Source organism: Ptiloglossa arizonensis, chromosome 9 (assembly GCF_051014685.1).
Source record: "Ptiloglossa arizonensis isolate GNS036 chromosome 9, iyPtiAriz1_principal, whole genome shotgun sequence".
Classification (NCBI taxonomy): domain Eukaryota; kingdom Metazoa; phylum Arthropoda; class Insecta; order Hymenoptera; family Colletidae; genus Ptiloglossa; species Ptiloglossa arizonensis.
Genome location: NC_135056.1, coordinates 20,331,447 through 20,356,208, shown reverse-complemented (window position 1 = coordinate 20,356,208; position 24,762 = coordinate 20,331,447). Strand labels below are relative to the sequence as shown.

Below are 24,762 nucleotides of genomic sequence, written 5' to 3'. Positions count from 1 at the left end.
AGCACCGTTACCGCGACTTGTCCGATTCCTCGTAGATCAGTCTCCCCGATCGTACGTCGTCCCTGTCTTTCTCTTGTCAGGGGTCATTAGTCTTCAGTGGCGTATCGGGACAGGATTTGCCTCGCGTACCCCCGGGCCTGCCGATCCTTCCACGATTCCTCGCGCTCGATGCGACTTCGAAACCTCGCCGAGTACCTACCACCGAATTGGAGCGACTGCGTTTCAATTACGCGGAAACTCGACCAGCCGACAGAATTGATACATTTCCCGGTCGTGTTGCGCGCGGCCGGTATTTCAACGGAAAGGACGCATCGTAACGACGTTGAACGTCCACGAGAATCGTGACTGGTCGTCGTAAATCGACGTTCACGGTACGGAAAAATTCGAAAACCGAAAATCGTGTCCCCGTTCGCTCGCCACGAGCAACGAGACACGGTATCGCGCGAGAACCAGGACAATGGTTAATCGCTGGTTAATCGCTGGTTAATCGCTGGTTAATCGCTGGTTAATCGCTGGCATTCTTTCCGTAAGAAAAGCACGTCTTTCTCGTCGTTACTTTCCTCGGGTAGATTGAAAAAGGAATCGTAACCGCGTCGTCGTCCATTCGGTAACTTTCCCGTTGATTTTCTCGAGGTATTTTTTGTTTTTTTTTTCTATTTTCCCCCGCCAACGGAGAATTTTTATACCGCGATTCGAATCTTCCCGGGAACGCGTCACCGTCTTTTTTTTCTTTTTTTTTTCTCTCGTTTCCCTCGAGAGAACGCGCACGATACGTCTCGCGACTAATTTTTCAAGCCCGTCCTTCGTTCGTATCTGCGCGTTGCTTCTTTTTCGAACTTGACACGTATTTGAGAAGCGTAACGATGTACGTTCGTCGAGATTTCCAGGTAGTCGTTTTTCGTGCTCGCGTGTCGAACGGGCGAGGCGACGCTGCTCGCCACCAGCGCGGGCAGAGATCGTCGCCGGGCAACTCGTCACGCGAGCGTGTTTCATTTTAACGGAATTATGGAAGCCAGCTCGAATCGACGGTTTCCCGGATTCGCGCAATACCGCTCGTAGAAGTGTTATCGGATCGTGTTTCGTGTGGCTCCCGATCGCGCGATTACGTCCCTGTCACCTGCGCGCTACCTTCACGGGCTGGCATTGCCACTTCTACCCGCCGAAAGTCAACCAGCCGAGGAGGAAGAATCGCGCGGCGCGTACTCGCCAGTAGAACGACGCGTTTTCCACACGCGACACGCGAGCGAACGCGGTTTCTCGCTGGTGGTTCCTCGTCGTTTCGTTTCGTTACGTTACGTTACGTTACGTTTCGTTTCGTTACTCTCGAGACGCGAAAGGGCTTCACCCGTAGGTCGATCGTACAACGCGTACTTTTCGATCGATCGCGGCGAACGAAGGTCGAGGCGGCACACGGTCGAAGCTAGCTAGCGGTTTCCATCGACGGACACGCGCAATTCCTAGACAGTTCTTCGGCCCGATTCACCGCGGGAACAGTGAACAACACCGTGCTCCGTGCGCGATCGGTTACACGATCGTTGCGCAGAAATCGAATCGTCCAAGGGTGACACCCACGATCGGCAAGTTCACAACGACGCGGTATAGTGATCGAGTGTACCTCGTCTCGCGACATCAGCTATCCGTGGAACGTTTCGCGAAAAGGAAAATTTGTTACTCGTTGGATCGTTGTGTATTTTGTTCGCGAACGGTCGAAAGAAAAAAAACGCACGCCAGACCGCGGACGACTATGGTCGCGTTCGTTGGCGTATTTGTATTTCCACGCACCCGAGAGCTCGCGGAACTCGCGATTTCCAAGCGTTTTCGAACGTTCAGTTTCGATTCACCAGCGAATTCGAACGAACTACAAATCGTTTTTCGTTCGATGAATAGATTCCGGGAGATCGAACCGCTTTCGCGTTGCTTCTCCGCGAGGAACGAGCGCGCTTTTCCTTTTCGTTTCCACGCGATACACGCGGACGTTCGTTGAAACTCGACGAAGGATCCACGAAATCTTAATCGATTCTCGAGTGCGCACGGTCGAGGAACGATTGGAGCTGGAAATTATCGACGAATTACGAGCGAACTTTCCTGGGAACGCGTCGACGAGACACTCGCGCGAACCGTTTACGAAGAAACGGCTCGAGCTTGGGATCGAGCGGGGTTGTTGCATCGTTGCATCGTTGCATCGTTGCATCTCGCGGTAAGGAGAAAAGGGTTCGCCGCGTTTGACAATCGGAGCGAGTCGATCGGTCGATTCCAAGACGGATAAAGGACTCTCGATGTCGGTACGAGCCGACGATGGAAATTAGCATGCTTCCTCCATTCGTCGTACTTCCTCTTCCTTCGCTTCGGTACACGCACGCACTCGACGGAACGAACGCTCCTCGGCTCTTCCTCCTTTTTTTCGTTCGCATTCGTCCGAGAACGAATTCTTCGTTGGTACGTTTAATTCCTTTCGGTCGATATATTTTCTTTCTTTGCTTTTTCCTTTTTCTTGCTTCTCGACGCAGGAACAAATTCGAACGATAACCCGTCGTTTACGTTCGCCTCCTTTCGTGGCTTCTTGCTCGACTGCCCGCGAAATTTTCTTCTTCCGGGTTGTGGAAGCCGCGAAATCGGCCAGATCTCGAATTAGCAATCGTTGTACGTTCTAACGGGCTGACGCCGTTTGTTACGTCGTTTCCGAAACGTGTATCAACGACGTGGAAATCGACGAAACGATCGCTCGTTCTCGGGTCTCCTTTGCTCGTGTCGTTGACTCCGCGGTGTCTACCGCGTTGTACCGAACCTACGTGCTCGGTCGAAGCGGCGATTATAAATATTTATAAGGCACGTAGCGTACGAATTCGTTCGCGGCGTTCGCCTGAATTTTCTCGCGCAGATGGAATGGTAAGAACCTCCACGAAAGGTCGGATCCTCGAATACCGTTTCGTGTTTCTTCGACGAAGATCCACGCACGCGGACGACGCGATTCGAGCGTTGCCGACGATCGCGTCTCTCGAGCGAATTCGGTGAAAGCGCGCTTCTAATCCTCTTCCGATTCGATTCGGTGCTCATCGATAAATTGGAAAGGGTGAAAGTGGTGCGTTGTCGAAACTCAACGAAGCTCGAAGAAAGGGGAGAGGATCTTCCGTTCGACTCGAGATCGTACGAGAGCGCGATCCGCGGGGCCCTTTTGCGTTCGTTTCGCTCGATCTCTCGACGATGAAGTCGTCGATGCGAGTCGGGAAAACGAGACGATCGCTGCTTAGGCCCGAGGTTGAAACCCGAGACCCGACACGTACGATTTTTTCATACGGTGGAGCGACAACGAATCTCACGTTACTGTATCGTCGCGTTTTTTCACCGATACCCGCGCTCGTATCGTCGCGATCGAAGTTCGAAAGAAATCACCGTCTTTCGAAGCGATCGAAATCGCGTCGATTTCGCGGCTCCGCGTACTCCTCCGCGACCATTGTACGTTTCGCGCATCGTATCTAACAGGGATCGATACACTTGCGGAACTTCTTCATCGGGTCCCGTCGAAACGGTTAAAATAGAACTTACGTAACGAAAGTTCCCGCGTTACGAGTTCCGATGGAAACAACGGATACGTAAAAGTGGTTGCGCAACAGGAACGATCGCACGCCGAGTTATTCGAGGCGTTATTTTTGACAATTTCACTTTTCCGTACGATGCCTTTAACCAAACCGTTACTTCCTCGTTATTTCCATTCGATTTCGGTGCTTGCGTTCAATTTCGCGGTACGTTTTCCAACGAAACTTCCGAACCGTGGAACGGATACGTTTCGAATGAAAAAAATTCGAAAAGAATTATCGAACAGGAAAATGTAACTGCTTTCTTTATTGCTGCATTATACCGACGTACGCTTACGTAACTTGAAAATTAATTACCCGAATACTGCCAGATACACGGCCGTAGAACTCGACCAGCTTCGAAAGTGGAATGTCCGTCCGTTTATTCGGATTAAAAATTCCGAAAAGCGAGACGTTATCGCGCAGTCACGACTCGTTATTCCGGCCCGAAGTGGCGATCCAACCCGTATAAATTTCCGAGAGGTTGATCGAGCGTTGCCCGCGTCTATTTTCCAAGCGGGATCCTGGTCGAAAAAATGGAAACGAGACGGGAAAGGGCGAGGAACGAACGGTCCGCGAGCGTTTATCGGTAACTCGCGCCGATGAAATCCGGTCTTGGTACGCGCAATTAGCCGCTCGTTGTGACGAAACGCTCGCGCGTGAGAACTAGGCGAGCTTCGAATCGTATTCCGGCTGTGTCGCTTCGCGAAGCGAGTTCTCTTTCGCTCGAAACGAGTTCTTGAGGACGCGCTAGCAGCGTGACCGAGGTCGCAGATGAAAGAGAAGGAAGAAACGTAATTGCCGCGCTGCTCTCGCGGTAAACGTTTGCTCGTGAATTTCACCCATTTCTTTCGCATTGTTCCCGCGACGTATCGCGTATTTACCTTTCGTTTCTACATCGCGGTGAAAACACCACCACCGCGTGTAACTTCGTTAGTTCGAAGCGACGTGGCCGTTACTCGGGAACCTCGAGCAGCATCGAAGGGTCTTGGGATCGTTGCTGGCGAACCAACGAATATTTTACATCGAAGCGTCAAACTGTTTTATTACTTTTCACCCGACGAGGTGTCCCCGTGTTCGCTCCAATTCCAACTTTTCTACTTTTTCGCAAACTCGCGTCTCGCGCAACTCCGATCGTTGCGCATCTCCACCGTTGGTTGAATTTCTTCTTTTTTTCTCGTTCCCTATGGTCTTGGTTCTCGACGTTCGAAAGAACGTTGCAAAACCCACGGTGAAAAGATCGCGGTCGGCATCCGCGTTCCCGATTCGTCGCGGTGGATGGATTTTCACGCGACCCGCGGATCGTTTTCGTTCCCCGGGCACCAGGCCTCGCCGCGACTCTCTTTCCGCGTATTTTTTTTCTTCTTTTTTCTTTTTTTTTTGTTCCCTCTCGTTCTCTCCGTGCCTCCCTCCGTGTTTTCGCGACAATAACACGGAAACGCGAGCACGGGAGCCGGCATGGCGTGCCAGATTTCCAACATCCTGCCGACACGCAGCTCGCTCGTTGTCTCGTCGAACGAAAGGAGTCTCGTCGACGGAACGTGGGCAATGGTGGATCGATGGTGTTTCCCCTCGATGCTAGCCGAGCGTGCACCTGCGAAAACCCACCAGCCGCCCGGTCTCGTACTCGTGGTTCTCGAGGATCGATACACTTTCACCGTGTCTCGTTGGACGGAATTCCGCCACCGGAACCACCAATCCACCGATGGAAAGCGAATTCGATCGCTTGTTTCGCTAACGAAATACTCGTAACAGGATCGTCCGTAACGATGCCGGTTTCAATTTCTATCGCGCAATTTCTTCAATTTGTTTTGCTTTCCGTGTCCGTGAAAGTTCCGATCCGTGCAGTCGTAAACCAGACTGGGCGAATTAACTGGTTCGGATCGTTGCGCGTGGACGATCGACGAGGGAAGGGGGGATCGATTCCCCTTGGATCTACCGAGGACGAAACAGAATCGTATCGAGGGAACGATCGACGGAATTGGCCCCGATCGGGAAGAAACGATCCCGAACGATGAAACGCGGGTGGTGGAGGGAAACGTTCGGTTATCGCGTGAGCAAAAGTAACGGTGCACGCTCGCGAGAAAGAGAGAGAGAGGAATAAAGAGAACGAGCGAGCGGCAAAGCAAATTGAGTATGATGGCACAATAAGATAGAACGGATCGACTGGCCAACTGCCAGCGAAACGAACGACGGACGTTATTCGCCGTTGGTGGATCGCGAGCAACGTGGAAATCGATCTTGATCGCGGACACGGTGCTCGATCGGATCTCTACAAGGAGATGTGGAGCACCCGAGACCGATCCGATCGGCCGTCGGTTCTTTTTACCCGCTCCGCGTTGAACCTTGTTGCGCGTCGACGATTCCGCCGAGCTCCGATCTTCGAGCGCGAAACTGTGACGTGTTCTCGCCGTTTCGCGACGACGGTGTTCGTCTCTGTTAATTGGAGCCGTCTCGCGCCTACGGGGAAAGTATCTCGAGATTTATCGAAAGAAACTGTTCCTACGAATTCTACGCAACGCGCAACGTTCCTCGTTTTGCGCCGAATAATCTTCTTAACGCGATTTACCACCGTACGAAGACGAAACGGTCGGTCGTCGCTCGAATCGTCGATTCGGTCACCCTCCCTTCTAAGGAAAGAATTATCTCGATAGTCGTTCCAACGATCGACTCGCCGCGTTCTCCCACACTTACCGTTCGCACCTAATCCGTAACGCGCTCCAAACAGGTTTTTAAACAGGACGACGAACCACCGTTTCGTTCCTCGTTGAATTTCCATCGCGCCGACCTTTCTACCGGTTGAATCGTTCACCCGACGGTTGAACGACGATAAGTGTCACGACGAACACGAGTTTCATCGATAATCTCGATAGTCGGGGGGGGCAACGAATTTTCGTGGCTGCCGGTCGTTTAACGGCGCTCGATTCATCGAGTACCTCGAACCAATTCGCGCCGAAAACGATCGCGCGACTCTCTTCTCTTTTAAATAACCCGGACGATTACTAACTAAATCGCAACGTAACGTACGACGAAGACAACTCTTACCGATATTCGTGAATTTCTTCCAATCGAAACGTAACGCCCAACGTAAACTTTACGTGCAGAAGATGTACACACTTTGAACGATATTTTGAGCAATTTTCGCAAGAAGGTACGATCTTTTCGTGCGGAAGAATACGAGTGTCCCCGTATCGCGCTACGATAGGGTGGGTTTCTCCGTTTCCAAATCGGTGTTGCACCCGAGGTTAAAATTTGTCTAAAGCGTACGCGGACTCTTCGATCGGTTTCGCCGCAAAAGTAAATCGAAGAAGCCGTATCGTCGAGTCGAGTCGAGTCGAGTAAAGTTTGATCGATAGAACCGAGGGGAGTATCTGGCTTCGATCCGTGTACGGGGGTCCGAAGTGAACGCGTCCACGAAAACGCGAGACGGGTGATTCACGCGGCGCGCGAAAAAGGTAACTCGACGCGGAGGTTGCCGATCCGTGCGGTGTCGATTCGTAAGTGGGTTGCGGCGAACGAAGGATTTTTTTGTCGGCGGGAATCGGGCGATTTCTCGTGTAATTTTCCGTCCGAGTAACCAACGTCCGCTCGAAAATTGGCTCGCTGACCCGCGTCGTTCCCCCAGCTCGTCGAGACGTCGCCGAACGCGCGACGGACAGGGCGCGCGTTTATTTAAACGCGGCGCGCCGGTTGCGCAACTCGTTCGAGTTTTCTTCTCCTCCACGGTGCGTCGACGTCACTTTCTCTTCTCTCGTGGAAAATTATTACGTTCCGCAATTTCCGCCGGGTATCCTACGTACGTATCCGGTTGGAATGCACGCGGACAGATCGCGCACAGGTGGTAGCATAGGTGTGACCGACCACAGAGACAACAGCCACGGGGGATTTTGCAACGATCGAAGGTGTTGCGCGCTAGACGGCGAACGCGTTGGAATACGCTCGGACGCGCGTCACAGCTCGGTGAAAAGTCCCGCTTAATTCGGTACCCGCTCGAAAAACTGGTTACATCGTTAGAGCGCGCGGAAACTTGACCACCGATCGGACTCCCGGCGATTTCGCGACACGTCGAGAGCGTTGTACTCGCCGCGCACGCTCGATCGGAAACTTATTATCATCGCGCGGAACACTTTCGTTCTCTTCCTCGGCGGAGCGAATCGCTGGAAACTGGACGCATCCTCGTACCTTCGACGCGTCCAGCGGCTGTCGACCCTTCGGCACTCGAAGCTTCTCCATCGGAACTACTTGCACCTTTTACCGGATACTAGCACCTCGGTAAAATTCTTCGAATCGTGTAATTAATTTCAAACGGAACGTTTCCGTTTCAACGTTTCGTATACGTATGTTTCCATCTTACGGGAAAGGAGTAATTGAATTTCAATTTCAAATTCCAAACCGCGATGGTTTCCCAAATTGGAGAAAGTACACCGAATTGAGTGGCGATCGTCTCTCGAGCGGAATGGGTTAACCGGAAACGTTGCTCGCGACGACTTTGGGGGAAAGCACGACGCGATGACGACAGTCCGCTCGCGACGCAGAGGAGATTTGCGGTCGCGTCGGGTACGTCCTTCGAAATCTTTTTCTTCTTTCGAAGAGATTATCTCCCTCCGTCCGCGTCCCAGCGACCGAGTTTGCGGCTACTCGCGTCTCTCGATCGCGAAGGATTCGCTAAAAGGTATTGAGTAAACATCGTGGGCGATCGACGTGGGCACGTCTTTGGCCTGGTTGTTTCTTGAGAAACGTACGCCAGGTCGAGCGGGGACGCCGATGGAAGAGACGGAAGAGACGGAGGAGACGGAGGAGACGGAGGAGACGGAGGAGACGTCGGCTCCAAAACCTTGGGCCCGTCCGATCTCGCGAGATACGCTCCTCGCTTCGAGCACGCCTTTTCCAACGTTTTCTTCGCGCAATCGCGTCGGTGGTCTTTCCAAGTTTTTCCCTGCGACGAGTCCGAGCAGTTGTTCGCGAAACGTGGACCGTTCTCGACGCGTCCGCGATCCTCCCCGAACGTTGTCGATCGTTTCCGCGAACCTCGGCGACGAAAGAACGCGCGTCGATACGCTTCGCACGCGCCGCGTCCGTGACCGTTCCCCGAGGCCGCTTATCGAAATCGAGTCCGCGATTTCGTCGAGAGGATAGCAGAAGGTCGCGTGAGAACCTCTCGAGGCCTCGAGGATTCCTCCTGCGCCGCCCGGGGAAACCGGGACGAGGCGGCGGCCGAGACGCGCGTGAAATCCTGAGAAAACCGAGAGACGCCAACTGCGAAAACTAGGTAGGCGAGAGATGGCCGGGATTCGTTAACGCGATTAGGAACGAGCGCGATTGTTCTTCCATCGAGGCCTCCGAGTAATGGTACACCGGCGCGTATAAGCGGCGTTTAACGCTCGAGAACGCTTACGATAAATTAAACATAGGAATAAAAGAATCCGTCGATCGCTGTCAACGTTCGGTGCTTCGTTTCTCCGGATTGAAAATCGTTTCGAACGTTGCGAGTTTTTCTCGAACGATTCGATCGATCGACGAGTTCGCGGGAAAGTTTCGCGGCTCGTCTTCTCTTCCGAATCGTTTTAACGTAACGATCGACCAAGCTCCTCGACGCGTCCCGAGCGTTGCGCTCGATCCGAGAATTCGTCGCTCGAATTCCCCGTGAAACGTTTCCAGGTGTGCTTCGCGATCGATAACTCGAGTTCCATCGGCCATATGACGTTGATCTCGCGACAATACCGAAATCCCTGCGCCCAAGGGGGACCGTTACTCGATCCTCGGTGTTTCGTGTAACTCGCGCCAAGAATCGGAGCGAATCCTACCGACATCATGGTGGTGTCGCACCGCGAGGGTAGCATCTCGTCGAACATACGGGCGATAATCAAGCAACTGAACCTGAACCCGGTCGAGAGGAGACGATTGATCGACCGTACCAAGCAGGACAACTCGCGATGCAAGAGCTTCCCGAGCGTTCAGACCGCGGCGAAGATCAGCATCGGTGTGTACGGGTGCAAGGAGCAACTCGAATACGAGATCCCGGGACCTATCAGACGCGCGGGGAAGCTCGAGGATCGGTCTAGACCGAGACCGGAAACGGGACAAAAGATCAAGAGGGAGACGGAGGACAACGCGATCGAGGTAATCGATCAAAGGGGAATCGAAACCAGCCCCTCGATCGATGTTATCCATTGTCGGTCCGTAAGCTCGATTCGCGGGTCCGTGGGCATTTTTACGTAACGCGTTGTTCACTCGGTCGTATCGACTCTCCTCGCCGGGAACTCGTACAAGAGCCATTTCGCGTCAATTGGCACGGAATTTTACCTCGGAACACCGATCGTTTCGAACTCGTGAAACTCGCGCGTACGATGACAGGCTTCGGGCCGTCGAATGCTTCGAGGAGCGAACCGAACGTCCCGATCGTCGACCCACTTTACGCTCGAGCTCTTGTCCGGGATTATCAGCTTTTCAATTTTTTTAATCAGTTCGACGGCCGCGTTTTTCGACGAATCTCGACGAGAATTCTCGTTAGAAAAATTCCTACGTATCGGAAGAAATCGTATCCCGATATTCGCCATCGGAAGCTTCGAAACCCGCGCGAACGGGACGACGAATCGGTGACCGTCGCGAGTGACGCGTGTCCCACTTGACGCGGAACGGCTCCAACGCGTATCTACCTTGCAATTTCTCGCGTAACGAGCTCCACGAGAGAGACAGAGACAGAGAGAAAGAGAGAGAATAGAGAATGTTCACGGATTCGCGAACCATCCCCCTCGATGCTCGCGTAATAAAGCGTTACGTGAATCTGGACGGAAGGACGAGGCAGCCGTGGACAAGACCCACGGATCGATAAGATCGGCGCGGAAAACGGAGGATCGGGCCAGACCGAAACCCGGGACCGGACGGATGATCCTACGGGCTAAGAAAGAACAACAACCACTCGTACGAGCCGAAGATACGATCGAGGTAATCGATCCGATTCCGCGAGTAATCGAATAAACGCGCGTATTCTCCTTAGAGGAAAATGTTTTTAATCGTCGCGCGCGTACACGCCGTTCAGGTTGTTTACGAGCACTGTACGAATCGAATGTGTCCGTCACGCGATAGGATAAAGCGGAGGACGAGTCGACGGGATCCGTTAGGCCTTCGTGCAGGATCGAGGATCGACCACGCTCGAAGCCGGAAACGAGACAGAGGATCCCGCCAATTATCAAAGAGGCGACTCCAACGATCGAGGAAACGATCGAGGTAATCGATCCGAGCCACGTCCCTGTAATTACTTCGGTGTTGGGAGCAGCGGGTACGCGTGTTTACCGATCGCGCTTTTATTTCGCTCGATCGAGCGTTCGTCCTTCTTTTCTTTTCTTTTTTTTCGACGCGTGTTATCGCGAGACGACGAAACGCGGATAACACGTTCGAAACGAACTCGAGCGAGAAACGAAGAGAGGGTTCGAGTGTCTCTCTTGCTCGAAGCGCGCGCAGATCGCCTACGTTTCCTCGGCGCAGTCCTCAACGACAGGACGGGACGGGGAACCGTTTGCCGCGGGTTTACGCTTCGAACGATAATAAGGACCGGTTGCGGGGTCGCGAGGTGTACGGTAGCACAAACGAAACCTTCTCCCGGCGAAGAAGTGTCTTTCGAGACGGCACCTGCAACCGGTTCCGAACGATCGCGGTTAACTGGCCGCGCTCGCTCGCTCGCTCGCCCCGATAGCGGTTAATACCGTTATAGTCGGCGCTTTTGCACGCGCGGAACGATGCGCCGCGCCGAAAGGCCAGAAACAATGTCGCGATCGATTCGTTCGGTTAGGAGGTTACTTCGAATCGAGACGAAACTCTTTGGCAACGTAACGCACAGGTTACCGCGCGAACCGGATCGACGTTAAATGTGCCTCGATTCTTTTTCCAGAACTCAAGATCGCCGAAAGATACGATCGATCGAGTTATCCCCGTGGCCAAAGAAGACTTACGTGAGTATCGCATCGAGAGTTACGTTTTAATTCCCTTCGACGCGGTTTGCCGAACGAACGGGCTTTCTCGCGGCTTCGAATCGAATTTCGAATCAACGGATAAGATAACGCAATTGCACCGACTGAGCGCGTTATCGTTTCCTTTGTGCTTCGTAATCGTCTCGTTGTTTCGTTTTAGACTTTTTATCCGTTACGTTCGAGCATACCGGGTGTACGACTCTGTTTCTAGACGAACGTAACGGTCACGCGCGATCGATCTTGAGTATTTCTTTTTCGCTCGAACGATTTATCGAACGATGCGTACTAAACGAAGCTTCCGTTTGTCGAACAGCGCAACTTGAAAGCGCGAGCTTGAACCATACAGCGGCCCATCATCGAATCTCGGTGCGACCCAAGAACCGGAGGCCCCCGAGGCGCACAACCTCCCAGACCGCGAACGTTTCCGCGTCGACCATCACGACCATCGCGGAGGATTCGTTGGACAGCTTGGACCCTCACCCAGCGAGCGTGAACAGCGCCGCGTCCTCGCCCACGGAGCCTAAGAACGTCTCGATCGCGAGGAAATCGTCGAGTCGATTGTCGCGTACCTCGGACATCTTCGAAGAGTTGGAGTCGAAGTTGCCGAGGAAGCCATCGAGCAGCGCGGCCTCCTTGTCACCGGACAGCTTGGACGCGGTCACCGCCTCGAGGATCAGCGTCGAAACGAACGAGGAACAACCGGAGGTACGATCGATCGTGAGGAAGTCCTCGAATCGTATACCCAAGGGTTCGGAGATGTTCGAAGAGTTGGAGTCCAAGTTGCCGCGCAGGAGGTCGTCGAATCGGTTGTCGAAATCCCCGGACAGCCTGGAAGTGGCCTCGTGTTGGTTCTCCAAGTCGACCGAGGGTTTCGACAAGCTGATGGAGTACGAGGAATCGAAGCCCGTGGTACGCAGGTTGCTCAATCCGATCTCGAAGTCGAGCGACCGCGTCTCGAAATCCTCCGATAGTCTGGAAGCCATCGAGGCGTTGACCAGCGACGAGTCGATCGAACGCAGACGGAGCAGCTTCGAGTTTCGTGCGCGCAGATCATCCAAGAACATATCCAAGTCCTCGGAGAGCTTCGAGATACTGGAACAAGCTCAGACCGGTACGGACACCAGCGTGCAGGAGCTACAGAAGAGGAGCAGCGTCTCGGACATCAATCTGTCCAGGGGGAGACGGTTGTCGAAAAGCATCTCCAAATCGTCGGAGAGTTTCGAGAGGATCGAGATGAGCGAAACCAAAGACGAGGAAGAGGACAGGGACAGAGACTTCGGTAAATGCTGCAGGAGGTCCTCCAAGAGGATGTCCTCGGAGAGTTCCGACAACTTGGAGCTAGACGACAGACTGGAGAACCGAAGGATCAGGAGGACACCGAAGAGAATACCGAGCACCAGTTTCGTGGACATCGTGCCCGCCGACGATCAGGAGGAGGAGAAGAGACCGATGCCGGTCAGGAAGCCATCCAGGATTCAGAAATCGTCCGAGAGCTCGGAACTCGGCAGCACCGATACCCTGGACTCCGAGAGAAGGAACAAGTCCTCCGAGAGCACCGAGACTCTCGACAGTTTGGAGAGGGACTTGGACCAAGAGAGGAAGCAAGAGGAACTCGCGGACGGTGTCATGGACAAACGCGAAAAGAACGTGAGTACCATGATTTTCTCGGCGGCTGCCATTTTGAATATTGTAAAATGTGTATCGTAAGTCACCGAGCCGAATGACGGAAATCGTAAACGTTCACCAGCGGACGATAAAGACGTTCGGATAATGGCATTTACGATCGCGAGCGCGAGCGCGCGCGCGTAAACGCGTCGGTTCGATCGTTGAACGCGGGAAAATATGCGCGTGTACGTCTAGGCATTTTGGAAAAAAAAGAAAAAGAGAAAGAAAACGCGCGACACACGGATAATAACGATGCGTTCCTTTTCGTAGAACTCTTGGACCAACAAGAACATTGTGGCGACTGACTCGGAGCAAATCTCTGTGGCCGATGGAACCGAAGACTCCAAGTCGCTGATCTCGCCGGACAAGTTTTACTGGCGACAGTCGTCCGAATCGAAGGAGAACATCGACATCCACCAACTTCTAGCCATCACGATAGTTACCAGAATGGCCGATAACGGCAACAACCAACGAAGCTCTGTGATTTACCCGAAAAAGAAGCAACAGATCACGGGCTCTCAACCTACCTCTCCGGTTGCCAAACAGGAAGACAACAAGATGATCTTCGACAATCTCCTCGTGAGCAAGAACGACGAGGATCTGCAGAACATGCTCAACGGGAATATATCGGAGGTGTCCACCGACACGAAAAGCTTCAAGGAGAAACTGATCATGTTCGAGAAACTCGGAAAATGAGCCGTACAGTTGCACGAACATCACCACTACCATCACCACCACCATCACCACCAACACCACACGCTCGTTTAACCGATCCTTGTTTTGTCGAGATACGCTTTGGCCAATTGAATTGGCAGGAAGCGCCAAAAGAAACGAAATTCCTCGGAAATATCGATCTTCCGCTTGAACACCGATCGAAACGACACAACACCTATTTTATCGGCAAACTATTTTGTATACATTTCGTTCGTAGACTGAGAACAAACCGGGGATGAAAACACGGAAGACCGAAACTGTTTCGACCGGTCACGAGGGACAATAACGTAATTTCCTGCAATTTTGTATAATGTTTTTTCATACGAAATTTGTTCTTTTCGCGTAAAAAGTAAAAAAAAAAAGAGAAAGAAAGAAAAGTGTGAAAAAAAGGAATCGATATTCCAAGAAGCTCGTAAGTTGGGTAATCGGTTTGAAAATGATTCGAAGGTAAACGCGTTTAAGCCGTTGCGTTGTAATTAATTGTGAAAATCGTCTTTTATTTAACTTCTTCCGTTCCCGTCTTCTTTTCTTTCCGTTTATGTGACGAACGTCGCGTACTTTAGCGAGATTACCGGATCGCACCCGGATCCAGTATTAGGTGTCGCAAACTTACAAATTCGTATGAACAATTTGTAAGCTTCGTTGCGCTTATAAAAAAATTCATCTAGCGTAGGAGCCTAGCGTTTCGTGGAACTTGTTGTACAGTAGCTTAGGGGCGCGAATAAATGTCGTACTTCGTTCCATTGTGTAAATATACAAAGTGGAAAACCCCCCGTTGCGGAGTTAGAATTAACGTGAATGAGATGATACGAAAGGGAGAAAAATGTCTATTGTTCGATGTCTGTGAAACGAACACACAGGGTACGTTAGAAACGAAAAGGTTGGTGTTATCTTTGAAAAATGCCCGCTCCATATCGAATCAGTACTTTCTGTCTATCGACGTTCGCGACGCGCGAAATCAACAGAGAAACTCTGTACTGTACATTGTTCGGAAACGCGTTAACGTTTCTTGTTTATTTTCACGAGTATACACGATACGTACGGGTCGGTTGCGCTTGAAAGCGTTGAAAGCTGCCCGATTCGAGTCGTATCCTTTCGTAACACGATTGTCGGACCTTTGATAAAATTAACCGCAACGCTAACAACGCGATAACAACGCAAATGGACACGACTTATACTCGAGAAGCACCCAACGTTTTCAACCGCAAAAAAAATCAAAAGGGGCCGTGAAAAGCCTCGAGCCGGACTTGTTTTTGATTTTTCAACACGAATGTTCGTGGCGATACATTCCATGTTGGAATCAAACGAATTGCGGAGCTCTTCGTTGTGTAAGTTCGAGGGAGAAAGCGGGATCATCGTGGGGTGAAAAAAGACGTTGGAGCGTGTCGTCTCTGTCACGCGGGAACCTCGTGACAGACGAGATACTTCTTTTCAGTCTTTTAAGTGCCTTAACGAAATAATGAGGAATCGACTGGCTGTAAGGTTGAATAAGCTGCGCAGAAACGTAATATCACCCCTATCCTCCGCCACCCCCCCCCCCCCAACCCCCACCTCTACTTTTTTTTTAGTTCTCTAGTTGATTGTAAACGTCTCAAACTCCAAAAGATACCGTGTAGATCGTTAGATTAACGAGATAAATAGAGAATCGAATTAACCATCGTTATAACGTTATAAGAACTCGTATAATTGAAAAGAAAAAAAATATATATATAAAAATATATATATATACATATATATATATATATTACACATAATACAGAAAGAGCAAATCGCCCGTTATTAATGTAAATAAAGCTGCCATCGTGAATTACAGTTCGACAACAGATTTTTCTTTCTCTTTATTGAACCCGCATACCGAGGCACCGAGTACACTCGGCACATCTTTTAACAGTTACAAAATACCTCACTGATTGATGGATCGATACAGTATTAATACAACATCTCTACGTCACACACATACTCACACACACGCATGCACGCGCAGATGGCAAATAGGAATTCCAAAAAAATGCTTCTGTTTAACACGATTCGGTGTCTACTTCGGTGTGGATTACGTAGATCGATTGTGTCGTTCGAATTGTTTCGTAGAAATTTGTCCGGCATAAAAAAGATCAGGAATGTATGTAACGGGTGATACAATATTGGCAATGACGGCATAACAACAATTTAATTTATGTATCACGGATATTAAATTGTCTTTCAACAAGCTTCTCTACCTTTCGAAGCAAACACCAGTTCGCCGCTAATTGTTGCGAAGACATTATCGGCGACGAATTGCATTTACTTAATTATTCCAAGTAAAACGACCAGGAATTTTTAGTGCAAGGATAAATAACCAACCGATTCGCAATACACATCGTACGATGGAACAATGTCTCAACGCGTAGAGGATGATCAGGCTCTCGCCAAGATTTTATCAGCTGCGCTTATCGTTGACGGTAAAACAAACATTGTGTTAATCACGACTGTCACAACTCTTTAATTTAACCCGAACGTTTGTTAAGCGTTAGCAAAATTTAACGACTGAATATTAGGTATCAAATAATACGTTAAATCTACCGTGCTAAATTTCCTGTGCACTACGTTACGATTGAACAAAGTACGATAGTGGTTCGCAAATGTATATGAACGCTTAAAAATGATAACGAACAGGATAAGTAAGTTATACCGATGATTTCAAACTATTGTCACGGCTATAATAATATGCCATCGTTAGGATTACATTGGCAACATTTGATGAAACTCTGGCAACAGTATGACTACGCGCGTTATCGGAATGTCTGTACTCGAATCTTTCATTTATCTTGCGTATCTTGTTCGTTACAAGCATTCAAATATTTGCTTGCAGGTGTTCAAGGCAAACGGTAGAAACAAGCCTGATACCGAATGAATCGACGCAGCCGTTATTCATCCTTGCATTTTAACGTCGTATGTTTCGAAGCCGCACAGTGTCTCATATATCTTGTGTTTAAACGCCACAAGAGTTATAATTCGTCGCGTATATTAGGAGATTCCACGTTAACATTGCATAGAGCGGGTGTAGAAAATTCCATACTGTACTCGCATCGGTTAGGTTCAGTCACTGAGACTAGTTTGTTTTCTTTGCCACAACTTAGATTGACAATAGTGGAACGCGCTGGACCATGCCAACAGGTGAAACCTCTATCGTACTTCATCTTGGAGTACTTTTGGCCCTCGGGTCCGAACCATCCGTACCAACGACCCAAAGTGACATCATTGCCACCGGATTTAGACCTTTGCGTCGTTTTATCGAACATGCATAGCGTGTACACGTACTCCAAATCCGAATATTCGTAGCACTCTCCATCCAGAGTCGCAAATTCCTGTTCGACACTGTAATCGCGATCCAGTTTTTCTTCGAGTTTCCGAATTTCCAATTGTAATTCGTTCACTGATTTCTCTGCTGCCTGGAAATTCTCTCGAGCGGTAGTCGCTTCATCGATCAGAGCTTGAGTTTCCTCGTCGTACTGAACCGTGGATTCTTCGACTTTTCCTTGCTCTTCTTCTGTTGCCTCTTCTCGTTCAGTGCCATCACCTTCCTCTTTATCCTGCTCTGTTGTTTCTTCCACAGGTTCCTGCACCTCTTCTTCTTCCTCGTTATGTTCGTCTGGCTTGAACATACCTAAAACAATATTTTAATTAATATATGCGATCGGATTAGAAATAAATATATTAGTTTCTGCTAACCTTGCTCTAACATTAAGAAAGGTTTAATGTTTGTCCAAACCGAGTCCACAAACTCTTGAAGATTGACTTCCTTCTGGTTATTCAGGAAATACAGTGCCTCTTCCTCGGTTACAACTCCATCCCTATCCTTGTCGAACGTTACTCTGGTTCTAAGTTCCATGACTGTTACGATACCGCTACTATCAGAGTCTAAAAGTTTAAAATAGTCTTCGGCTTCCGATTCGAGCAGTTCTTCTTCATATCCCTCTTCTATGCCAGGTTGCTCAGGTTCAACTGGTTTGTACTTTTCCAAAGCAACAGTTTCTCGCTCCTCTGCTTGAGTCTTTAACAATTCTTTTTCCTTTTGCACAAGCTCAGCTTCTTCGTAAAGGGCTCTAAGTTTCACTAAACGAGCCTGATAATCGTTCCTCAGTTGTTTACCCTTGGCGACCAACTTGGTCCTTATCTTACTTCCCTCCCACATTAACTCCTCCGTTTTCTTCTGTTCTAGTCTGGCTTTTCTATCAAGTTCGTTACAAATGTTTGGACATTCCTTACCCGAACTATATTCATCGGTGCCGTCGCAGCAATCGCAAACGCCATCGTTTACCCAGGTGGAGGCTATGTAACGTGGCTTGAAACCGGTGTTTTCGCAGTAGAAGCTGGCATTGATGCAGGCAGGCGTACCTGGCTCGTCGCTACCGTCGGCACAATCGCAATAATCATCGTTGACGCGCGTAAATGGTATCAACAGGCTTCCATCGAGACACTGAAAGTCGCGGTCTGGCGAGTACAACGAACTTTTCGCGTTAGGTATGCCACGAATTTGCAGCGTTTTAAAGCCGGCTACGTGGCCCAATAGAATCAACAGACTGACCGACAAAAAAAGTAGCATGCATACTCCGTGATCGTTCATCGTCATTTTCCTCGATAATTTGTCCCAACTTTACGATAATGTTTTCACTCGCGAAGAACTGTTCAAAACTCTTTCGGTAAAAACCACGAATTTTTGAGATACGGAACGATAGAACACGAGCACCGGACACGCACGCACACTCGTGCACGCCACATCTACTCCATAAGCACGGTACGCGTCTTGTATTCAGTGAGGTAGATGCACTATCACGCCGATGGAAAACGTTACGACCTGTGGCGCTACGTTTGCACACGAGGCGGTTCATTCAATTGCGCAGTCGTCTTATTCTTTGAACAAAAGACGAGCAATGAAGAGGTGCTCATTGTATATCGCAATCCTATTGTTTGCGGGGTTCGCGTAAAATACAATTTTATAATCCAATGCCGACAACCGTCTAATGCTGTTGAAGAAATATCTATCGTTGAAAGATCGACGATAATTCTTACAGATTAAGGATGTGCGTAAAATAATTTTTAGATACGAATCTATAAAGACAAAAGAAAACGACAATGATAAATTGATTAAAGGTCACTATTCTTTTACCAAAATGTACATAGGATACCTCAAATTAATGAGGTCATTCAAACATGTAAAGTACATTTCTCAAGATAAATCTTTTATCAGTTTGTACAATTTGAGACTTTGTTATCGGGATAAAGTAGTTAAAATTTGGCGGCCAACTTAGAAGGCACACTGTTCATTTACCAGACATAACATGGGATACGCGTAGATGCTCGAATTACGATTAAAAGTTTTCTCCATTAGTGACATCTTGTTACTTATAACGATTTGTGACGCCTTGACATTATAATATTTTTCAGTTTCCGTTATTCCAGACTAGGATCGGAGATCTGTTCGGTTTAACTAACAAATAATGGTTATAGCGGATCAACTATAGCCATCTAGTGACCAAACTTAAGAACTAGAGTCGCCTACCCCTTCGACCAGAAGTATGAAATCATACTTGTGTGTTGCGTCGGTCGGTTCTCTACCTGCGTTGAGACGCTGTGTATAAATGCGGTGCGTTTTAGTATGAGTAGATAGGTGTGTACACGCGATGCATACTTCAAGGTTAAATGCGTTCGTAACAAGCATCACGGTGTGATATTATGAGAGAGATGGTAGCGCGAATGGTTCTCTTGAATTTCAAAATTGATCGTGTTACCGTGATCGCGAGAACCTGTCCGTTAGTGGGCATGCACGCTACTGCGTAAATAACAGCGGTGCACGTCTCGTCTACTTGACATGTGACCGGTTTAAAGTTTCACGGTGACTTCCGCGCGCAAAAATAATAATTCGCTTCACGCCCTCGTACTAAGCGCAGTTTAGAGGCTGCTGTGCTCTAGGTTATGTTGTGTTTATATTTCCGCCTATGCAAACAGATTCTTAGTCGTTTTCGTAACGTCGCTGATATCTCTCTCTGGAGAAGCTTCTGTTCGGGTACCGTGGTGCAAAATATGAGAAAGCAGATGAGCAGTTTGTGCGTACTAGACCAATTAGAATACCGTTTGACGATTCTCCGTCGCTACGCTCTGTTGAACTAATTTGATATACGAGCCAAGGTTTGTACTTTTTAGTAATCGCATCCACGTAGGTGGATGCACGTATGGCAACATAAGATATGCATATGTGTGTATACACACTATGTACATGCAATTGCGTATTTGTAGGATTTATTCGCTTTCGATATTTCGTAATTTTGAGAATCGAAATGCTTTTTCGCTTACTAATCCATTATCCTATTTTATTTAAACTGATAATTGGATATATTAGATGATATACAGTGACTTTTAATACTTTTTCGTTTAAGTAGAGCTCTGGTTCTACAAAACCTTGTCCTATTTTTGTTAACTAATATGTATATATGTATATATACATATATATCTGTGTACAATCATTCGAGCAATATATTTCTGTTGCTTTCAGTTGTATGGTGTATAATAATATTTGTATAATTATTATAACCTCTTGTAAATTGTAAATTGTAGTTAATCTATTGTGTTATAGGTGTATAAGGCAGGGTAATGAACTTAGGACTATCCCCTTATGATGGTTTGGAGAAAGAATCAACTTCCAATAATGTATTGGAAAACGGAGGTGGTGCTACAAAGAAACTGGCTCGAGGTATATCTAGAGCAACTGAAAATGCAGCCATTGTCTCTTATGCTCGGTCTCAGTTAGCTAGTATAGGGTCTTTAGATACCCCAGAATTTACATTTTCGCTTCCTGACCTAACTGTGTATCCAGGTATTACACTTATGTTAAGCCACATCAATTTTAAGCATTTCTTTTTATTTGTTCTAATAATTTGGTAAAAAATTGCATTCAGATTCGTTTCGTCAATTTTTGGAAAAAGATCTGATAGAAGGTGGATGTTTAACCTCTCTGGAAGCTGCTGGCCGCTTAAATTGGTGGTGCGGTGGTAAAAATGGAAGTGACAGAGTTTTGTGGCCTTTGGCAACATCTGGAGATGGCAACTGCCTTTTACATGCAGCTTCTCTGGGCATGTGGGGCTTTCATGACAGGCTTCTTACATTAAGAGAAGCATTGCATAATACTTTAGCTAAAGGAGAGTACAGACATGCTTTGTTTAGAAGATGGAAATGGCGACAAATGGGTTTAAATGCAGCTGCAGGATTATCCTATACAGAAGCAGAGTGGTTAACTGAATGGCAAACCATAGTAGATATGGCTTCTCCTATTTTTAGAAACCAAACTGCTACTTCTTATCAGAGTCTTGAAGAAGTATGTACAATTTTGTATTCTATTTTGAAATATAATAGCTTTGTAAAATATTAACAATGACGAAATATTTGTAGGTACATGTATTAGCTTTGGCTCATGCTTTGAAGAGGCCTATATTAGTTATAGCCGAAACTATGTTAAAGGATGCAGAAGGCGTAGCTTTAGCGCCAATACCGTTTGGCGGAGTATATCTACCATTGGAAGTACTTCCATCTCGTTGTCACAGAACTCCATTGATTCTAGCCTATCATTCTGCACACTTTTCACCTCTTGTCATTGTCGACGGAGCGAGTGATTTTGGAGATGGTTGTGGCGAAGGCGTTAGCATACCTCTCGTAGATCCAGACACAGGTCAATTATTACCAGTTTTATTCGCGGTAGATCCTGGACCTGACTGGGATTGGCAAGAAGGTTCTCGAGACTTGTTGCCTTGTCAGCAAGATACGGTAGCTAGTCTTCAAGTTTGAATCATTATTATATCATGTATTCAAATATAATTACGCACATTTATGTTTAGATGGAAATTTTATTGCGAGAATACTTGGACTGTGAATACCAAAATTTTACATCGGAAGAAATCGAAAGACTGTCGGATAGCGATGGTTCACTGTCTAAAACAGCAAAACAATTGTTAGGTGTTGCAAAACAATTTGGTTCGATTGGTAAATCCGTTAGCAAAAGACTATGGTCTATGACAAAGAGGCCAAAAAGCCCGCCACCCACGGCGGGCGGACTTTCTACAGGTTTATTATGTGTAAGAATCAGAAGCAGACGTCATCAGTATGTGGATCAGATGCTTCAGAATTATCTTCAATGTGCTCACGCGAGGTTCTACATTATTGCTTTTTTTAAATACATTTGTTTTGTTTTATTTGTAGAAAATAATAATTCATTCACTGCATAACATTTTGTAGGTACCTGCAGGATCATAAAATTGACGAGACTGGTAGTGAAATGAATTACGGTGCTGGCAAATCCAAATTTTATGCTGCCAGCGATGGAGGAAGTCATGCAAGTGTTAGCAAATTGTTGCCCATTAATCCAAATAAGGATCGTACACTTTATCTTTCGAGGTACTTCTTTTACAGCATAATGTATGTACTTTTACTAATTGTTGCCAACAAAAAATTTTATCCATCATTTTGCATAGATCTACCTTTTACAATGACCAAACGTCGTCTAATAAAGTCGGGTCAAAGCGGTGGAATAATAGCAATAGTCTCGGGGTAAGTGTCAATACATAATTAATAATAAGTTATGAAACTGAATAATATGAAGTATTTTTTAGGCTATTGTTAAAGAATGTCGCAATGAACAATGTCGATTCTTTGGGTCGGCAGAAAATGACTACTATTGTTCACAATGTTGGGCGAATCGGCGTTACCGTTGAGGAATTAACCGCGGTGGCACATGACAATAATGATTCTTTACTATTATTCGTATTAACATACCTATAATCGGATTTAGACGTAATACTAGCCATTTTACAGTGGAGCTTAAAAAAAGTAATCGACCCGCCAGATTTTCTTACCCCTATAATATCGATTTGTCCTGTATTATTAAGTTTTTTCTCCTAATAAAATTCGTCTCTTTCAAAAACATATCGAACGTACAGGGTTCAACTCTTTCTTGGACGTATATGTACACACATACACATACACACACACACAATGCCTTTCGCGCGGAGCTTATAAATCAGACGTTTCAAAAAGAGGTTGTATTTTCAAATAATGGTAAACCAATATTTTCTTGACTTCTTTGCACGTGCCTTCTGTCGCGCATAATTAGTACGAAAAAAAAAGAACATGGACACAACGATAATACTCGATCTTTAATGTTGCGATGGGAAATTTGCTTTCCCTCACAACTACCTTTATTGCTTTTAATACAATGCTTTGTACGAATTGATCGCGTTTCGCTGGCTCACTGATTTATCAAGTGAAATTACTTAGAAAAACGCGATCCTGAAATGTTAAAGTGATGTCTGTATTATTCATTCTATTTAATCTCATTGCCTGTTGGCAATTACTGTTCATGTAAAGATGTGTGAAAAATAAAATATATTTTTATATTTTGTGAGTCTTTTCGTCACTCCTCGTAGACAAATTAGCATATAGCTACTACCGAGCTAATTGACTGCGAATTTAGAATAGCTTTCATCGTTTAGATTATAAGAATTAATGAAGTGTGAAATTAATTTATCTAATAAACAGTTATTACTTTCCATGCTTTAAAACTTTAAGAAACAAAAGTCCAAAACCATCTCCAAAAGTAACTGTAATGCATTTCAATAAATTCGTTAAGTAAAACACGAGTAGCTTTTTTTCTTTCCCTATTTTACTTCCAGTCCCTTAATGTGATCCTGAATTATAAGTCAAACCATCAGATTTACAAATTTCAACTCACGGAATTTCTTGGGAATGATGTCATTTCGAAGAATGTACGAAAAATGAATACCTCCTCTGCGGTCATATTCTCCTAATACCAAAGTCTGATGATTAGACAAAAATTTTAAAGTATGTTCGTTTTGGCGACTCTTGGTATTAGGAGAACATGATAGTCGAGGAGGTAGCACAATTTCGCGGATTCTTGGAAATTACGTCAATCAATAATTGGTGAGGTGATTCATAACAATGCAGAAAAAGGAGAGGAAAGTTGTAACTAAAAAACTCGAGTTATTCTGAATATGTTTGGTTTATTTAATGTAACATACACATTTCTTCTACTTGCAATCATACTCCTACTTTTCATCGTAATATTATATTTTAAGTATCACACATTCTTATACGCCACAAAAGTTTTCTACACTGCAATATACAATTTTTCTTACTCTTTAAGCAACTAGTCTTAGTACTCATAATTTAAACGATAAAAATTATTCTAAATTCGCAGCCAATTAGCTCGATACTACATGCGACGTAGAATTGTTTTTCCTCACAAGTAATACCGATTATCAGGTCTCATCGCGTAGAGATTGCTGCGAATGGAGACCCATAGAGAGATAGATGGAATCGAAATTCCATGGATCTCTCTCGATACACAGTACAAACAAAATGATTAAACGAAAAAGATGGGAAGAATCAATGTTCCTCCCAACCCCTTCTTTAGTTCTGTCAAGGAACGCTATTTGTGGAATATAGGCTCTGAGACGCCAATAACACAGTTTATACAAGATCAGAGTGTTTCCAACAACTACTTGCCAAATTGTTTAATGAAATAATTTTGTTGCACTATAGTACTAGTGGCGCCATCTGTGGCTATTGGGCCAAGTTTGTCGAAGTATGTTTTCTGTTTGCATCGCCAGATGGCGACTCAAGGACTATATTTGCATTTTATCACATTTATTCGCTTTTTAACATTAATAAATAAGTAATTGGAGAATTTGAGACGCTAAAGAACAATCAATTTATACTGTAGGATTACTAGCAACTAAAGAGTTGCATAAATTATCATTACTTCTTATACTATGTGTGTTAATGATAATTTATGCAACTTT

General features: G+C 46.9%; 3 protein-coding genes and 1 long non-coding RNA gene across 9 annotated transcripts in view; 3 read left to right on the top strand and 1 right to left on the bottom strand.

The window, feature by feature from the left end:
• The window catches only part of LOC143151506 (uncharacterized), a 34,338-nt gene extending 18,232 nt beyond the window's left edge, over positions 1 to 16,106 (top strand). For 4 of the 6 annotated variants that reach the window (XM_076320701.1, XM_076320699.1, XM_076320700.1 and 1 more), the window contains 3 exons: positions 11,461 to 11,521; positions 11,853 to 13,186; positions 13,475 to 16,105. In XM_076320701.1, coding sequence (XP_076176816.1) covers positions 11,461 to 11,521; positions 11,853 to 13,186; positions 13,475 to 13,900 — 1,821 coding nt within the window. In that variant the 3' untranslated portion in view covers positions 13,901 to 16,105. Of the gene's footprint in view, positions 1 to 9,258; positions 9,693 to 10,367; positions 10,518 to 10,658; positions 10,800 to 11,460; positions 11,522 to 11,852; positions 13,187 to 13,474 lie in introns of those variants that run through there. The other 2 variants (XM_076320703.1, XM_076320698.1) reach the window with 2 other exon arrangements.
• Positions 2,249 to 9,347, top strand: LOC143151509 (uncharacterized). Its single transcript, XR_012993353.1, has 2 exons — positions 2,249 to 2,436; positions 9,231 to 9,347. It is a non-coding gene; the product is annotated as an uncharacterized LOC143151509 (long non-coding RNA).
• Gcs2beta (glucosidase 2 subunit beta) lies at positions 15,726 to 18,711 on the bottom strand. The gene is made up of 2 exons (XM_076320705.1): positions 17,627 to 18,711; positions 15,726 to 17,561 (listed from the first exon to the last, which is right to left on the bottom strand). Exons 1-2 carry the CDS (start codon positions 18,525 to 18,527, stop codon positions 16,903 to 16,905), a joined length of 1,560 nt encoding a protein of 519 aa, XP_076176820.1. The 5' UTR covers positions 18,528 to 18,711; the 3' UTR covers positions 15,726 to 16,902.
• Positions 18,712 to 19,490: 779 nt separating this feature from the next.
• Positions 19,491 to 23,340, top strand: LOC143151507 (OTU domain-containing protein 7B). The gene is made up of 8 exons (XM_076320704.1): positions 19,491 to 20,083; positions 20,529 to 20,768; positions 20,851 to 21,266; positions 21,341 to 21,712; positions 21,784 to 22,094; positions 22,181 to 22,339; positions 22,417 to 22,492; positions 22,555 to 23,340. The coding sequence occupies exons 2-8, from the start codon at positions 20,546 to 20,548 to the stop codon at positions 22,654 to 22,656; spliced, it is 1,659 nt and encodes a 552-aa protein (XP_076176819.1). The 5' UTR covers positions 19,491 to 20,083; positions 20,529 to 20,545; the 3' UTR covers positions 22,657 to 23,340.
• Positions 23,341 to 24,762: the final 1,422 nt, after the last annotated feature.